At 37.9% G+C, this 13,981-nt stretch overlaps 1 protein-coding gene across 1 annotated transcript; it reads left to right on the plus strand.

The window, feature by feature from the left end:
- Positions 1 to 3,536: 3,536 nt before the first annotated feature.
- On the plus strand, positions 3,537 to 9,051 carry pnp4a (purine nucleoside phosphorylase 4a). The gene is made up of 7 exons (XM_075462260.1): positions 3,537 to 3,559; positions 4,872 to 5,035; positions 5,785 to 5,888; positions 7,110 to 7,285; positions 7,424 to 7,614; positions 8,551 to 8,630; positions 8,902 to 9,051. The coding sequence occupies exons 1-7, from the start codon at positions 3,537 to 3,539 to the stop codon at positions 9,049 to 9,051; spliced, it is 888 nt and encodes a 295-aa protein (XP_075318375.1).
- Positions 9,052 to 13,981: the final 4,930 nt, after the last annotated feature.

The following is a 13,981-nucleotide window of genomic DNA, read 5'->3' on the forward strand; positions in this document are numbered from 1 at the left end:
GGCTCACAGGAAGCAAGAGGGGGTAAGTCAAATTTAATAAATGATATTGCTAATATGGGATGTCATACAGCTTCATGTCAAAAGAGGCGAACTATCCCTTTAAGAGTAGGGCCTTTCCCAAAATGAGGGAAATTGTCTGCTAAATAAATGCTCGGTGATTGGTCAAAAAGGAAAACAGTAATTGTTTTAATCTTAGAACAGCAGGACTCACCATTACCACAAAAAAATAAAAACAAAGGTCCTCCTCTTACAATACATATTCCCATACATACAACCATGTAAAGTCAAAAACCATCAGCATCAGACTTGGGTCTGATGGTATTTAAAAAATGAATTTATCTATTTTTTTTTGCCAGCAATACTAAAAACTTTAGCTGTCGCCAATTCATTATGCAGGTATTTGCAGGAATTATTGTGTATTATTGTAAATTTCTGAATTGTTCCTCTGTATTGAATAAAATTAGTGTGTCCCTCTGTCTTTGTCTGTAACCACCAGCTTTGCTCTCCTCATTAACCTGTTAATCAGTGTCCACGGGGCTGCTGTTAAAATAACACGTGCACATACACACATTTAGTGGCACGTGTCAAAAAAAAAAAATGAACAGAACAGGAGGTTTGATTAATGAAGGACAGCCAGAATAATAGATTTTATTTTCAGACAGGACACCAGTCATCTGAAAACCTTTATTTCTGAGATATGTGGTTGTTTCTCTTTTCTTTTTTTTAAAGTGAATTTTAGGTTTAATTTTGGGAGAGAAATTAGTTTTTCAGTTGGTCCTTTGAGGTTAAAAACAGACATGCAATTCAATATACTCTAATACACAGTTACACTGTTGACTGAGTCCATCATTAAAGCTCCCCCTCAGTGAGTTCACCTGGACCCTCTGATCCCAGACCATCACTGGCCTGCTGGTTCTAGTTCAGCTCTGGTCTGCATCCATTTAACTCACATGAGCCTCATTAGCAGCAGCTGATCAGCACAGTAGTGGAAGAACATGTGAAGTGTGTTAGCGATCATGAGTTACTAGCTGCTGCTCGTTAAACTACCAAATCTCCGAACTTCCGGGGTGTGGACCTGATCGGGTTTAGATGGATAAATGTAACCCCGTACTTCTGTTCACAGACTGCAATTAAAAACTTTGGAAGAAAATAACCAAATGGAAGGTTTTACAAATTAATTGATATTAAGCTTCATCTGAAATCAATCAGAAATGTTCGTTTGGGATTATAACTTTCTGAGTAGACATGCAAACATAGTTTTATCAAACCTCCTCTTCAACAACCTTTAACATGTAAAGGATTGGATTGCTTTATAAAAAAATTATTTTCATCATCACTGCCATCAATGCAATGGCTTTTCTTTCATTTCTGCTTTAAATCTGCAGAGAACCACCTACAGCCTCAGAAAGACAAGATCAGACAGTTAGAAGAACTTATCCTACTATCTGAGTGGGGGCTGTACAGCTATTTTGCATGTTCTGTGAGGAATCTGTGAATTGAGAAGCTAGTGCAAGCTACAATTCACAGTGTCTTGGTGCGATGCTGTGCATGAACTAAAAGCAGACCTCAAGGGAACGTCCTCTTTTGGTCCCACTGATAATTTTTTCCTCCTTCAGTGGTGTAGTCATATGTGTTGTGTGTGTTGCACACGTACATCCATAAAATCCCTCACTGTAATGGTGGTTTTTCAGTAGATGTGTATCAGAATACCAGAGATAAAACTATTTACCCACACTTACTGATGAAAAGTGAAAACACGGCCAAGTTCTTGTCAGAGTAGGTGTAAAGCTAAATGAAATGCACATTTGACTGTGGTGTAGCAGGACTGGGTTTGATTATTTCAAGTTTGGAGTAGTTTGGCAACAGGTCAATGTTTAGTTTTCTGATTTTAATGTCCCACAAATAATGTCGCAAAAACATAAAGGTACTCCTATCCTGGGGATGTTTTCTCGTTTTTTGGGGGCTGGAAGAGGCTCACTAACTTCTCCTTGTAGCTTGCACGAGCTTGTCATATCACGGCGGACGTAGATATGGGAACGGCTGGATTGGCATATTTAGAGATCCAAATCACTGAATCAGGAAAGTGATGAAGAGTCATGTCATAAGTTGTTCTTGAGCAAAAGGTGTTTTTTTTTGTTTGTTTGTTTGTTTTTAGGTTGCAAAAACTTCAAAATGTAAAGTTTTGAGGAACACAGATTAGTTTTGGGACAAAGAATTTCTCATCGAAGAAGAGGGTTCGTGGTTTGAATCCCAGCTGGGGCCTTTCTGTGTGGAGTTTGCATGTTCTCTCCCTGTGTATGCGTGGCTTCTCTCTGGGTACTCCGGCCTCTTCCCATCGTCCAAAACATGTATGTTAGGTTAATTGGTAACTCTAAATTGTTCCTAGGAGTGAGCGTGCATGGTTGTTTGTCTCGTTTGTCTCTATGTAGCCCTGTGATGGACTGGCGACCTGTCCAGGGTGTACCCCGCCTCTCGCCCAATGATGTGACCCTGAGTTGGATTAAGTAGGTATAGAAAATGGAAGGATGGATGGATATTTGGAGATAAAATAAGGCAGCCTCTTCACTAAATGTGTAAAACAGCTTTTTTTTCTATTTTAAAAGATGTGACAGATCATTTCTAACTGCAAATAAGGTACACTTACTCTCTCAGTTCTGAATTTAAAATGAATGTTTAATTTTTTTGTCTCCCAGTCATTACATGTGTTTAAATATATATTTATTCAGATGTGTATTTAAATGCATCAAAACTTTTTTGAAAATGTCTCCAAAAATGTCTTCTTTTTGGCCCGCCCAAAAGAAGCCGCTGACATTCAAGTGAGGTGTGTCACCTTCTTATAACCTTCAACCATTTCCCCTCAATGAATTAACAGTTTGAATTCTAGAGGATTCATGCAGGAAGATATAGAATTATTCTGTTAAAACAGAAAAAAAGTATGTTTATAACTTTTCTTGAAAAAGTCAAGTCAAGAAAATTCTTATATCAACCTTAAATAAAAGAATTTCTAATGCTTGTCACATTGGCCTGAAATTTTATCATGTGGGGAAGGAAGTCACTGATCCTATTTTCTTTTTCAGTTCAGCAGTTATACTGTTGATGTGATGAAGACTTCGGCCTCTAGTGGGTGATGTCAGTACTGCAGGATGATAGTTGTAGCTTATACATGTCTTCAAATTTGTTATACTGTATTCATAGGGTAAAATCTAACCGTGTGAGGCTGTGCTCTGAGGCTTGGGAATTAGTTCTTGAATTAAATCAAGAAACTGTGAGTGTGGGCGTGATGTAAAACCAGACGCTGGTTGCACAACTAAAACTCTCACACACACGTTTACAACACTATGACGCCATTGGCTGCTGCTGATGAATGGACAAGTTGTTAACCAATCAGGAGCATGTGACCAGTGAATATGTACGCTGATCAGCATTGGCCCGACTCACTTGCACTCTCTCCTCATCTAACACACATAAGCACACATCTAGGAACTGAGGCTGCTCGAGAAACTCACACACACCAGTCAGCTTACATTCTCTCTATCATGCACAGCAAAGAACAGATCAGGTAAGAAGATGTCATTATTGCATCCTGCCTTATTCTAACATTTTATTTTGTTGTTGTTTTTGTACTGTAAATGATATGAATATATTTTTTTGAACATACAAGGTCAGTGTTTACTAATTTTCTGGTCTTGTCATTGTACATTTTTCCTGTGCATGTTTCTATGTTTTTGGATGCCTGAAAATGTCAATTTGTACAGTAGATCAAGGTATTTATTCAAATTTTCTGTTTACTTGTCCTTTTAATCAGCTTGCAGCCACTTATTGGATTCTTGACCTGAATCGGACTTTAGTAACACTTGATAATACAGTCCACAATTCACAGTGTAACCTAGTTGTGTGAAAATTAAGCCCACCATGACATACAAACCAGCTGCTTTGATGTAGGTACAGCGGAACAAAACAAGTCTAAAACAGCCAAAAGAGTATTTTAGAGGAGAGGACAAACAAATTATACAAAATATTTTGCACATGCTATAAGAGTAATGGCAAGGTACAGTAACAGGAAACTGGTGTTAACAACACAAATAAGTTAAACCAGGTCATTTCATTCAAAATGGTGGTTATCAACTTGGTCCAGCTGGTCTTTCTCATAACGACCTGCTAACTGTTTTGTATGTGTTTATTTGTTTTGTCTGTCCTGAAAGATCACATTTCTACAGTAGTTGGTATGATGAAGTTGTTTATCATTTGTTTATAGTCAACTGTAAAACTGTTTTTTCCTCTTGTGTAGCTCTCCTTTTTGTCTCTAATGATTCCTGAGGGAATTATTGAGGGGATTTTTTTGTTTGTTATAACAGCTCCTCCTAAGTTATGTTGGTCAGCTGTTCTGTTGTAAGAAAGCAGGAGTTTTCTTTCAAAAACAGCTGCCTTCCGCAGTCAAAAAATAGGAGGTTTGAGGTGTAATTTTCTGTGAATTAAAATGACAAATGGTCAAATCAAAATTTGGTGAAAGCTGCGTGGGGGGGATTTGAAGCTGTTTATAATCTACTACAACCATACCTATTTTGAAACATTACATTGCTTATTTATGGGGAAAAAAATCTGAATAAGAGTCAGACCTTTCCCAAAATAAACTTTATGTTATCAGCCACAACCAGAATGTTTGGAACTTCAATAGATCCAAACTGAGAGAAAACAGCACTGGCATGAGGTTCAAGATACCTGAAAAGATGTGATGATGGTGATGCTACACGATCAGAGGCAGTTGTTTTGTCCAGAATGAACTGCACCTGATAACATCCATTGCCTTAAATCTGATTTTGCTATTCATTCAAGACATATTCTCTTCTTTTATTCCTTCTTCATGTTGGTAGTCATGACGAATACCAGAAGACAGCTGATTGGTTGATGTCTCAGACGCAGCACCGCCCCCAGGTGGCAATCATCTGTGGTTCTGGACTGGGCACGCTCGCTGACACTCTCAAATGTCAAGACTCCTTTGCTTACTCTGACATACCAGGCTTCCCTCAGAGCACAGGTATAGAGCTGCTAACTACGCATTTTACATTTGGTTTATTTGCTCAACACAAATGAACTATCTGTTTGTAAATTAGGTTTCATATTGTTTATTATTTTGGATGGAATTTTTGGTTATTTATTGACTGGCAGATTGTTTTATCCCAGATTTTTGCTTGTATAGATTTAAGAAAAATTCTAAGAAAAATCCAAGAAAAATCGTTGTTTCTCATATTTAGCAAAGTAATAGTGTGTAAAAATGACTGAAATGAAGCCTTTTACATGGACATGGCAGCCATCTTAAATGCCCTCCACCAAATATCAAGCAACAAAGTGACTCTATAACTGGAGTCTAAATTACCTGTCGAAGGGCCCACTGCAATAAAACACAGTAAAAACACATCAGTGCATTTAGCAAAGCTAAGGTATTAACTGAAGCACTGTTTTTAAATGTTTTTTTTCTGATAGATGTTTGTTATTGATACACACTGTGTTTTTACATATAGGACAGATTGTAGATTTACAACTGTTTTATTGATGAAAAATATAGTTATATGCTACTCCTATATGCCGAGCAGAGAAAATTATTTGAGACAAACAATTTGATATTTCAATCAATCACTCCCTACAAAATCAGGCTAAATTTATGCAGTGTCTGAACAGCAGCATTGCTGTGTTAATCAATCTGATTATGAATATGAACTTATAAAACAAGAAGAAAACACAAGCTTGTTTGTCAACTTATAGCATCTGCGTGTGTTTGTGTTGCAGTTCAGGGTCATGCAGGCCAGTTGGTTTTCGGGGAGCTTAAAGGGAAGTCATGTGTCTGCATGCAGGGTCGCTTCCACATGTACGAAGGACACCCACTCCTTAAGGTACACACATGTTTTCACTGTATTCCTGATGATCCTCACTGACACGATGCGTTCACTGAAACCTGGACCTGACATTAACCTTAACCCAAAAGGAAATCTGGATCCTATAACTGCTCTGTGATCATTTTCCAGATGTTTATTGTCATATTGGTTATAGCTGACAAACAGACTTCTAATGTCATGTTTTTCAAAACTTGGTGTGAGGATTCCATTTAAAAGTTTTTCTTAATTGATAAATGTGTGTCTAACTTTATAGTAAAAGCAAAAGGAAAATGTGAATATTGGCATCAGTTCTGTCAGGAAACGTATGAACGATTGAGTGTGAAATCAAACCAAAGGATGACATAAACAAAAAAAGGATACACTGAGTGGAGATAGGCACACCAGCTGATGGGCAGGAGTTAATCCAGCCAATTCTACTCTGCTCTGATCACACACAGCGAACCACAGCAAACAAGGCCTGCTTCCGTCAAAACCATAAACACAAACAAATTCCACTTTTACACACACAAAAACACACACGGAGCGGATTAAAAAAAAGCTCAGTCACGCAACCTTGATACAACACACATATGACTGTGATCATCAGCATGAGACTGAACCTGTAGTGTGTGTGAGTGGGGTGTGTGTGTGTGTTTGTGTGTGTGTGTGTGGGGGGGGGGGGGGTGTGCGTGCGTTTGCGTGTGAGTGTGTGTGTGTGTGTGTGTGTGTGTGTGTGTGTGTTTGTGTGTGTGTGTGTGGGGGGGGGGGGGTGCGTGCGTGTGCGTGTGCGTGTGAGTGTGTGTGTGTGTGTGTGTGTGTGTGAAGCAGCTCAGGTCATGCATTGATTCGGTCACATGCAGCCTTTTAGCAGACTGTTCAATGCTGCCATTGTTCCCTTCTATATAAGAAACATTCACAGTCACACACAAACGTACTTTCTTGTGCGTGTCAAACAGAGACTGCCTGACTCGCCTTTAGGTGGCGCTCTGTTGAAGCTCCTTCACAACAAAACCTCTAATTACAAAACTTTTTACTCAGGGTGGAACTACCTCTTTTATTTTTAACCCTTTGCAATAAATCAACATGACTGGTCGATTATGTAACCATCAGCTGGCACAGCCTGAGAGTTTTATCTTTCTCTGTGTCACTTGACCAACCACCGTACCCATGACAACAGGATGTTTCTTCTGTTTGAAATCCAAATGATTGAGGTTTCCTGACTTTCTGTCTGTCCATCAGACAACATTTCCAGTCCGAGTTTTCAAACTGATGGGGGTGGAGACACTGATCGTGACAAACGCTGCCGGCTCATTGGCTGACGGACTTCAGCCTGGTGACATCATGCTCATCAAAGATCACGTCAACTTCCCTGGACTGGTCGGTCTGAACCCTCTATGTGGACCCAACGATGACAAGTAATCGCAATAGTGTATACCTTGTTATGTATTGTTTCTGTCGTCATTGTCACAAATTATTGTTGCTGTTGTTGCTGCTGCTGTTGTCTCACTTGTTGGTCATATTGGTTATTGATGCTTTTTGTTTGTTGTCTATAGGTTTGGGCCTCGCTTCCCAGCTATGTCAGGGTGCTATGACAAGGGGCTGCGTTCCCTGGCAATGGAAATTGCCAAGCAGCTGGGCGTTGCTGACCTGGTGCAGGAAGGCGTGTACGCCATGGTAGGCGGCCCCAACTTTGAAACCATCGCTGAGGCCAGATTTTTGCATCGACTGGGGGTGGATGCTGTTGGTACGAGACGCACAGACACTATACGTCCAGTCTTGCTTATACTTAAGGCTCCAGGGTTCAACATCTAAGCCACAATTTTGTGTTATAAAAAGGGGAGCTCAAAAACCATCTTTGTCCTGATGAAATATAATGGGGTCAGTAGGATCTTGATCTTCCTGAGATCTGGAGTTAGATCAGTGCTTACTGTCTGCATTTTTACTTCAAAACAAACACTTAACAAGTCCCAGAACTAGTTCTTCTTGTAGACTACACATTGAATAATCAGATACCTTGGAAAACCTCCATTTCCCATCACCTTCCAGCATGAATAAGTTTTTTGTATAACTTTGTCGGTAAATTTCTGAAACACTGTGATTGTCAAGCTGTATAGATAGGAGACGGAAAAATCAAGTCAGAAAAATTTTTCCCCACAAGTCATTGTGTCATCCTGCTGAGAAGAGTGCGTGTTGTCATTTAAGAATTAGATAATTACTCAATGTTGAGCTTTAAAGGTACATACTTTTGTCCATCTGAGTTTCATATATCACTCTCTGGGTTCCACCCCTCTTTCCTAAATCAGCTTCAGGTTCCTAAAAGACCCAGGCGGTGACAGCCAAATGCCAAGATTTCAAAACAGCAACTCAGAAAACATGAGTGATGTTATCCATCTTCTACATACAATGTATGCTGGAAACTGGGCATTTTGGTATAAACTTAATCAGCCTGTATCACATTATATTCATCAGATAATAGAGCCGCATAAGCCGAGGAACTAGACAGTTACCCCAGCAAAAATGTGTTTGGACATTATAAGTTAGCTGGTGGTCGTTAAGCTATGAGTTCACAGGTTAGTGTCGACTTATCAGTTGGCATGATCAAAACTCCACATGAACTACTCTACCATAGCATCAGCAGTATCAGGAGTGGTTCTGATCTGACCCACTGCTCTGTTTTCAGGTATGAGCACGGCCCCTGAGGTTGTCGTGGCAACTCACTGTGGCCTGAGAGTCTTTGGCCTCTCTTTGATCACAAATAAGGTAACAACAAGAAGACACACTGATCAACGCATCCATTTGTTGATTACATTTGAAGGACTGACTGGTTGCTTATTGTTGGATTGCTGATTGACTGACTTGTGATTGATTATTTGATTAAAAGTCTTATTGATTATGTGGCAGATTTCTTGAATGTTTGATTAGTGGATTAAATAAATTGAATAATAAGCTTGATTTGATTGGTTTAAGATGGGTTTAAAAGATGTAAGAATGCACTGACTGACTGATTGACTTATTGAATGGTCTGACTCAGGTGGTGAAGAGTTATGACGACTCTGACAGCGTGAACCATGAGGGCGTCCTTGAGGTTGGCCGGTTGCGTTCTCAAACTGTGCAGCAGCTGGTGACTGAACTGGTCAGCAGGATGGAGATCAATAATAATGACTCTAATAATGCTGTCTGAACACACACAAACACACACACACTCAGTGTACATATCTGATCGATGTGTTTACATCAGTTTTGCAGCTTTCTTCTGTGTTCCTTTACATCTTTTGTATATTTTTTAATCTTTCTGTACTGAAAACTTTATTTATATCACTATGGTGCCTAATTATTGTTCATCAGGATAAATCGGAATGTAAGTATTTATTTCTGATATTTCATGTTAAACCTAGAAATTTATTTAACAATTACAGCTATGTTTGATGGTGCTTTATTACAAAAAAAAAAACATATGACCAGTGTGTACATTGGCCCTGTTTAAGTATTATATTATTTTGTAAAGGATTTCACTGATTTCCTGATCTGATTAAAACATGCTGCCAAACCTTCTACCTCCTGTTCCTTGTTTATGTTGGTCATTGTTTAACAAAAAGCTGTCCCCTTTTTCATTTACCAATTTGAGGAGGAGAGTGGAGGGGAGGCGACAAGCATTTAACAACAAGTTGTTACTTAGGTGAAGGATACATCTGTGCATCCTCTTGGTGCATTTTAGAGCTAATAAGTCCTATAAAATGTGTTGTTGGCATCAAGTATCAGGTCACAGATAGGAGGATGAACAGAGAGGAGATCAGGATACACAAATTACACAAGTGGGACGAACCTATTCAGTTCTCCTGTTGTCTGCTAGATGGTAAATTATGAATTATTATGGTAAACTTAAGACTGTGTGAAAATGATTTGCCTCCTCCTTTCTCAACAAGTGAGAACAAAATATGAGCATTTATGTATACAGTGTGTACAAAAGTGTGAAATAAGCGCTTTACCCTTAGATGTCTACCTAATGAGACAATTTCAATATGTCTGATCACTATTTCAAAATTGCTGAGACTCAACGGTGATATTTGTCTACTTTGTTTTTTGATACAAATATCTAATGTAAAAAGGAAAATTATTCCTGTTTCAGAAGTTCCAGCAGAGTGTTTTCTTTCAAATTTCTGAGAATCAGAAGGTTGAATGTTAGTTTTTGAACAAACACTAAATTTACAGTGAATCACAGAGGCAGGTATGTGATATTAACTCATGTTTGAATACTGAATGTTTTAAGAACTTTGTTAAACCAGACTATAAGCAGAACATTTTGCTAGCATCACTGAGCAGGCTTAGTTACAGTATGTTTATTACAGCCACGATATGAATGGAGTTATCAGGAGTTTGACCGGAAGTCAAAGTTTTGTCTAGAGGTAGCATCTAAGTTTAATGGGTTGACTTTCCTCAGGACTCAATCATAACCAGCTCATGAGAAATTAAAACAATGAGAGAAAGTTAGAGTTGGTCCTTAAAGTAAGTTTTAGTTGCCATAGCGATCTCCCTGCTTGTCTTTTTCAGGTGGAAAAACAAAAACAAAAAAATGTCTTTAAATGTTACCGCCTCTCTGATTTTTTTTGTATACCTATAAATCAGTTCTAACAATCTTTGTCAGTAAATAAACTTTAAATTTCCTTTCCTTTAAACCTCGTTGTTCTTTCTCACCTGTACAGCTGTGTAGTGGAGAAGGACGCTGCCTCAAGCTACATTTCAAGGATCTGTTTGAAAATGCTTGAGCAATTGTCCCTTCCCCTCTTCATTATTTCACTTCTGGTTCTGGTGGTGGTTCTGGTGGTTCTGCTGCTTCTGTGCTGGATTGTCAAAAACAACAAAGACAGGTTTAACTATTTAATTACAGTTAAACCATCTGACCTCTTTGTTTGCAGCTGACTTGCTCTGAAGTATCTTGATGGGCAGTTTAGAAACATTTCTGTGTCTTCTGGCCCCTCAGAGACCTCACCAAGATTCAGCTCTTATCAGGACAACCCCCAAGGAGACTGACTATCACAACAAAGTCAGACAATGCTCGGCAGCTTCTTGATCACCTTCTGAATCGAGTCTTTCTCCTTGGGGAAGCCACACCAGAATCTGGAGGGGAAGCTCCTGAACATCTTGAACCAGAACTCGGAGAAGAAAATGGATCAGATGGTACATCATACATTTCTTCAAGTCCCCACTGCAAATTCAATTCTCTGACAAAGGTTAAAGATTCAAACAAAACTTCTTAATCAAACCTAAGCAGATGGTGAACAAATCAATAGTACATTTTATAAAAAATGTTTTTATCAGTTTACCTGGTTCTGATGCTGCCGTCTCTACAGATGGCTGCAATACAATATCACTTTCCACAACAAGCTGAGAGATGATGCTGTATCCATCATCTTGATGCAGACGTTGAAGGAGCTAAGCCTCTACAAAACACAATGCTAAGACTGAAAAGAGTTACTTGTAAAACAAATTAAAGGGACTCAAATGAGTTGATGTATCAGTCATCAGGTGATGTTTTGGCACAGTCATTGTAAATGCTTTCATTTGGGTCCACATGACATAACAGAAAGTGAATGCAAAAATGAGGAGAGTAAAAGCAAGAACACGAGTGATTCATTAAGAAATCTTAAGCTATATCTACATAGAATATAAAGTAATAATGCTTAATGCTATTCTGAAGGTTTCTTTACATCTTTGTCCCGCTTGTTTGTTTATTTTTTGTGGACATTTCTGTCAGCTCAAGTCAACAGACTGCTAACATACCTTGGACAAATCATAGAATTTAAGATTCAGCTTTAAAGAACTGAAACAACTAAATGCTCTTTACAACAAAGTGTCCCAGTCAGTGCTCCTACACCAGCATGAAAGGAATTTAAAAAGTCTGGATGAGTAACCGTTGAGATTCATTTAAGTGTGTTAGGGTCATATTCAAATGTATGCAATTATTGGCTCATTTTTACTATCACAAAACTTAAGTCATTTAATGTTCATATTCATCTCTCCAGCTGCAGCCACTCAGGCTCCTCCCACCAGTCCGGATCAAACTGAGGACCTCCCTCCTCAGATACATCCAAGCATTCCCCAACCACCTGTCAGGAAACCTCCAACTGTGCATGACGAGAACAAGCAACATATGACACATCATTCAAATAAATAAATCGATATTCTACATTACCTTTTAGGAAATCCAATTTTTCTTTAAATGTAAATAACACCTTCAAACTACAGACTGACCTCTGAAAGACCATCAGATGACCATCACCATGCAATTTTTCTCATCATTAAATTGCACTGTTGGATTAATAGCAGAAGATGATTGTTACGTTTTCCATGTTACCACAAGAGGGCAGAAGTGGTCAACATTACTGTATACATAATACTACAGCTTGTGTGGCGAGAGAAGTGGCACAAAAACATGATTGGACAAGGCAGAATACAATTTAGAAAAAGAAATCTATTCATCCAACAGATATTATAAACAAAAATCCTCTATCACCAGAATAACAGCAGGTTTTATTATTGTACTGTTAGAGATTGTTCTTTCATGTTTTGTAAAAGCTGTTAAATTATCTATATTTAAAGTTCAATGTAAGTATCTTTGTTTGTAAGTGATAATGTATGGATGAAATATAAAATAGCTCTAAAAGACAAAAGCTTTATTTTTGCTGTCTCCAGTAAGTTTTATAATAATAATAATAGTTAATGCGATGAACAAGGCTACCACATCAAACAAAATGACACGAGCAAATCTTCAATTTGTATTTGATTTAACAAAACAACAAGGAGATCCAAAAAAAAAAAAAGCCGAATTGAGGTTTCACATTGAAATGTATATTGGAAGTATGATAAGTCATGCACATACTGTTTACATACAGTAAATCTTTGTTGTATGTTGCATTCCTGAGGAAGTGGATAAAAATTGTGTACAATTCAAACTGTGAAAGGCATGACTTGTAGTTTTTCTTTAAAAGTTGATCTGAAGTGCACTGAGCTCCACATACTGTACTCTCCAAGGGAATGAATTAAACACTGAGCTTCATATATCAACATCTTTGTCTAACCTACCTACAAACAATTAAAGCAAGCATTACAAGCAAGACCTTGGCACTGGTGATTCATGTGTGTTTCACGCTTTCTTAGATAATTGGATTTGATTTGAGGAATTCCTCAATCCAGCATTTACTATACAACCCTTAAGTACTTTCTGAGAAAGCATTCATTTGCCTCAGAGCCCCTTTCACTTGTAATATAGACACTGAAACATACCGAGCAGATCTTTATAGGCTAAACAAGCAGCTAAAAAGAATTATATTATAAACTGAAGGCTCTTGTGTTTTCCTTTAATACTTTTATTACAAAGACTTATCAGTTTTACTCTGCAGACAGAATCTTTATTTTCATGGTTTGCATATGGATTATTAATAAATGTTTTGTTTTGATGTGACTTTTACCTTTTATGTTTTTGGACTAATGGAAAAAATGTCAACATGAAGCATTGACAGTACAAGTTTTAAATCAACTTTTGCGACAAAGCAACTTAATTAGGTTGTCAGTTGTAATTTTAGCAAGCTAAACCTGAATAGAAAACGAGGAGCATGTTTTTTCAGATCAGATTGATGTGAAGTCATGATTATTCATTACTAGTTTCTGACACTTAAGAAACTGTATTTCAGGCTTCGAGATTGTAGATGGAAACTCCTCCTCTTACACTCAAACCTTAAAACTGTGGGGGCGGAAAATATTTAAACATCTGTGATGTGTTGAGTTTCATTCAGGACACTCACACTGACACAGAGGAAGTGATGTGTGCCTCTACACAATCTAATTTTCCATCACAGCACATGTGTAAACTATGGAAAGCCATTTGTGCCAAAAAAAAAAAAATCACATAAACAGTTTAGAATGATAAGCAGAAAAACTCACCGCCCGCATAAACATGTGGACTTAAAATCTCATAGTTTTCTCTGTGTTTTCATTTGTATAATTTTAAGAAATTCTTTCTTCTGTAGATGAACATGTTTAAAGTAAACATATGTATTGATAAAACTGTTTATATACAACAATACACATTAAAAAAAAATTGTGAATATATATGC

The sequence above is a fragment of the Odontesthes bonariensis genome, chromosome 3 (assembly GCF_027942865.1).
Source record: "Odontesthes bonariensis isolate fOdoBon6 chromosome 3, fOdoBon6.hap1, whole genome shotgun sequence".
NCBI classification, from domain to species: domain Eukaryota; kingdom Metazoa; phylum Chordata; class Actinopteri; order Atheriniformes; family Atherinopsidae; genus Odontesthes; species Odontesthes bonariensis.

What these genes read in the sequence shown, in the direction of transcription:
- pnp4a (XM_075462260.1), top strand. Translation starts at nt 3,537, where the DNA reads ATGCACAGCAAAGAACAGATCAG. An exon ending in CACAGCAAAGAACAGATCAG is followed by an intron (nt 3,560 to 4,871) that starts GTAAGAAGATGT and finishes TCATGTTGGTAG; the next exon opens with TCATGACGAATACCAGAAGA. An exon ending in AGGCTTCCCTCAGAGCACAG is followed by an intron (nt 5,036 to 5,784) that starts GTATAGAGCTGC and finishes TTTGTGTTGCAG; the next exon opens with TTCAGGGTCATGCAGGCCAG.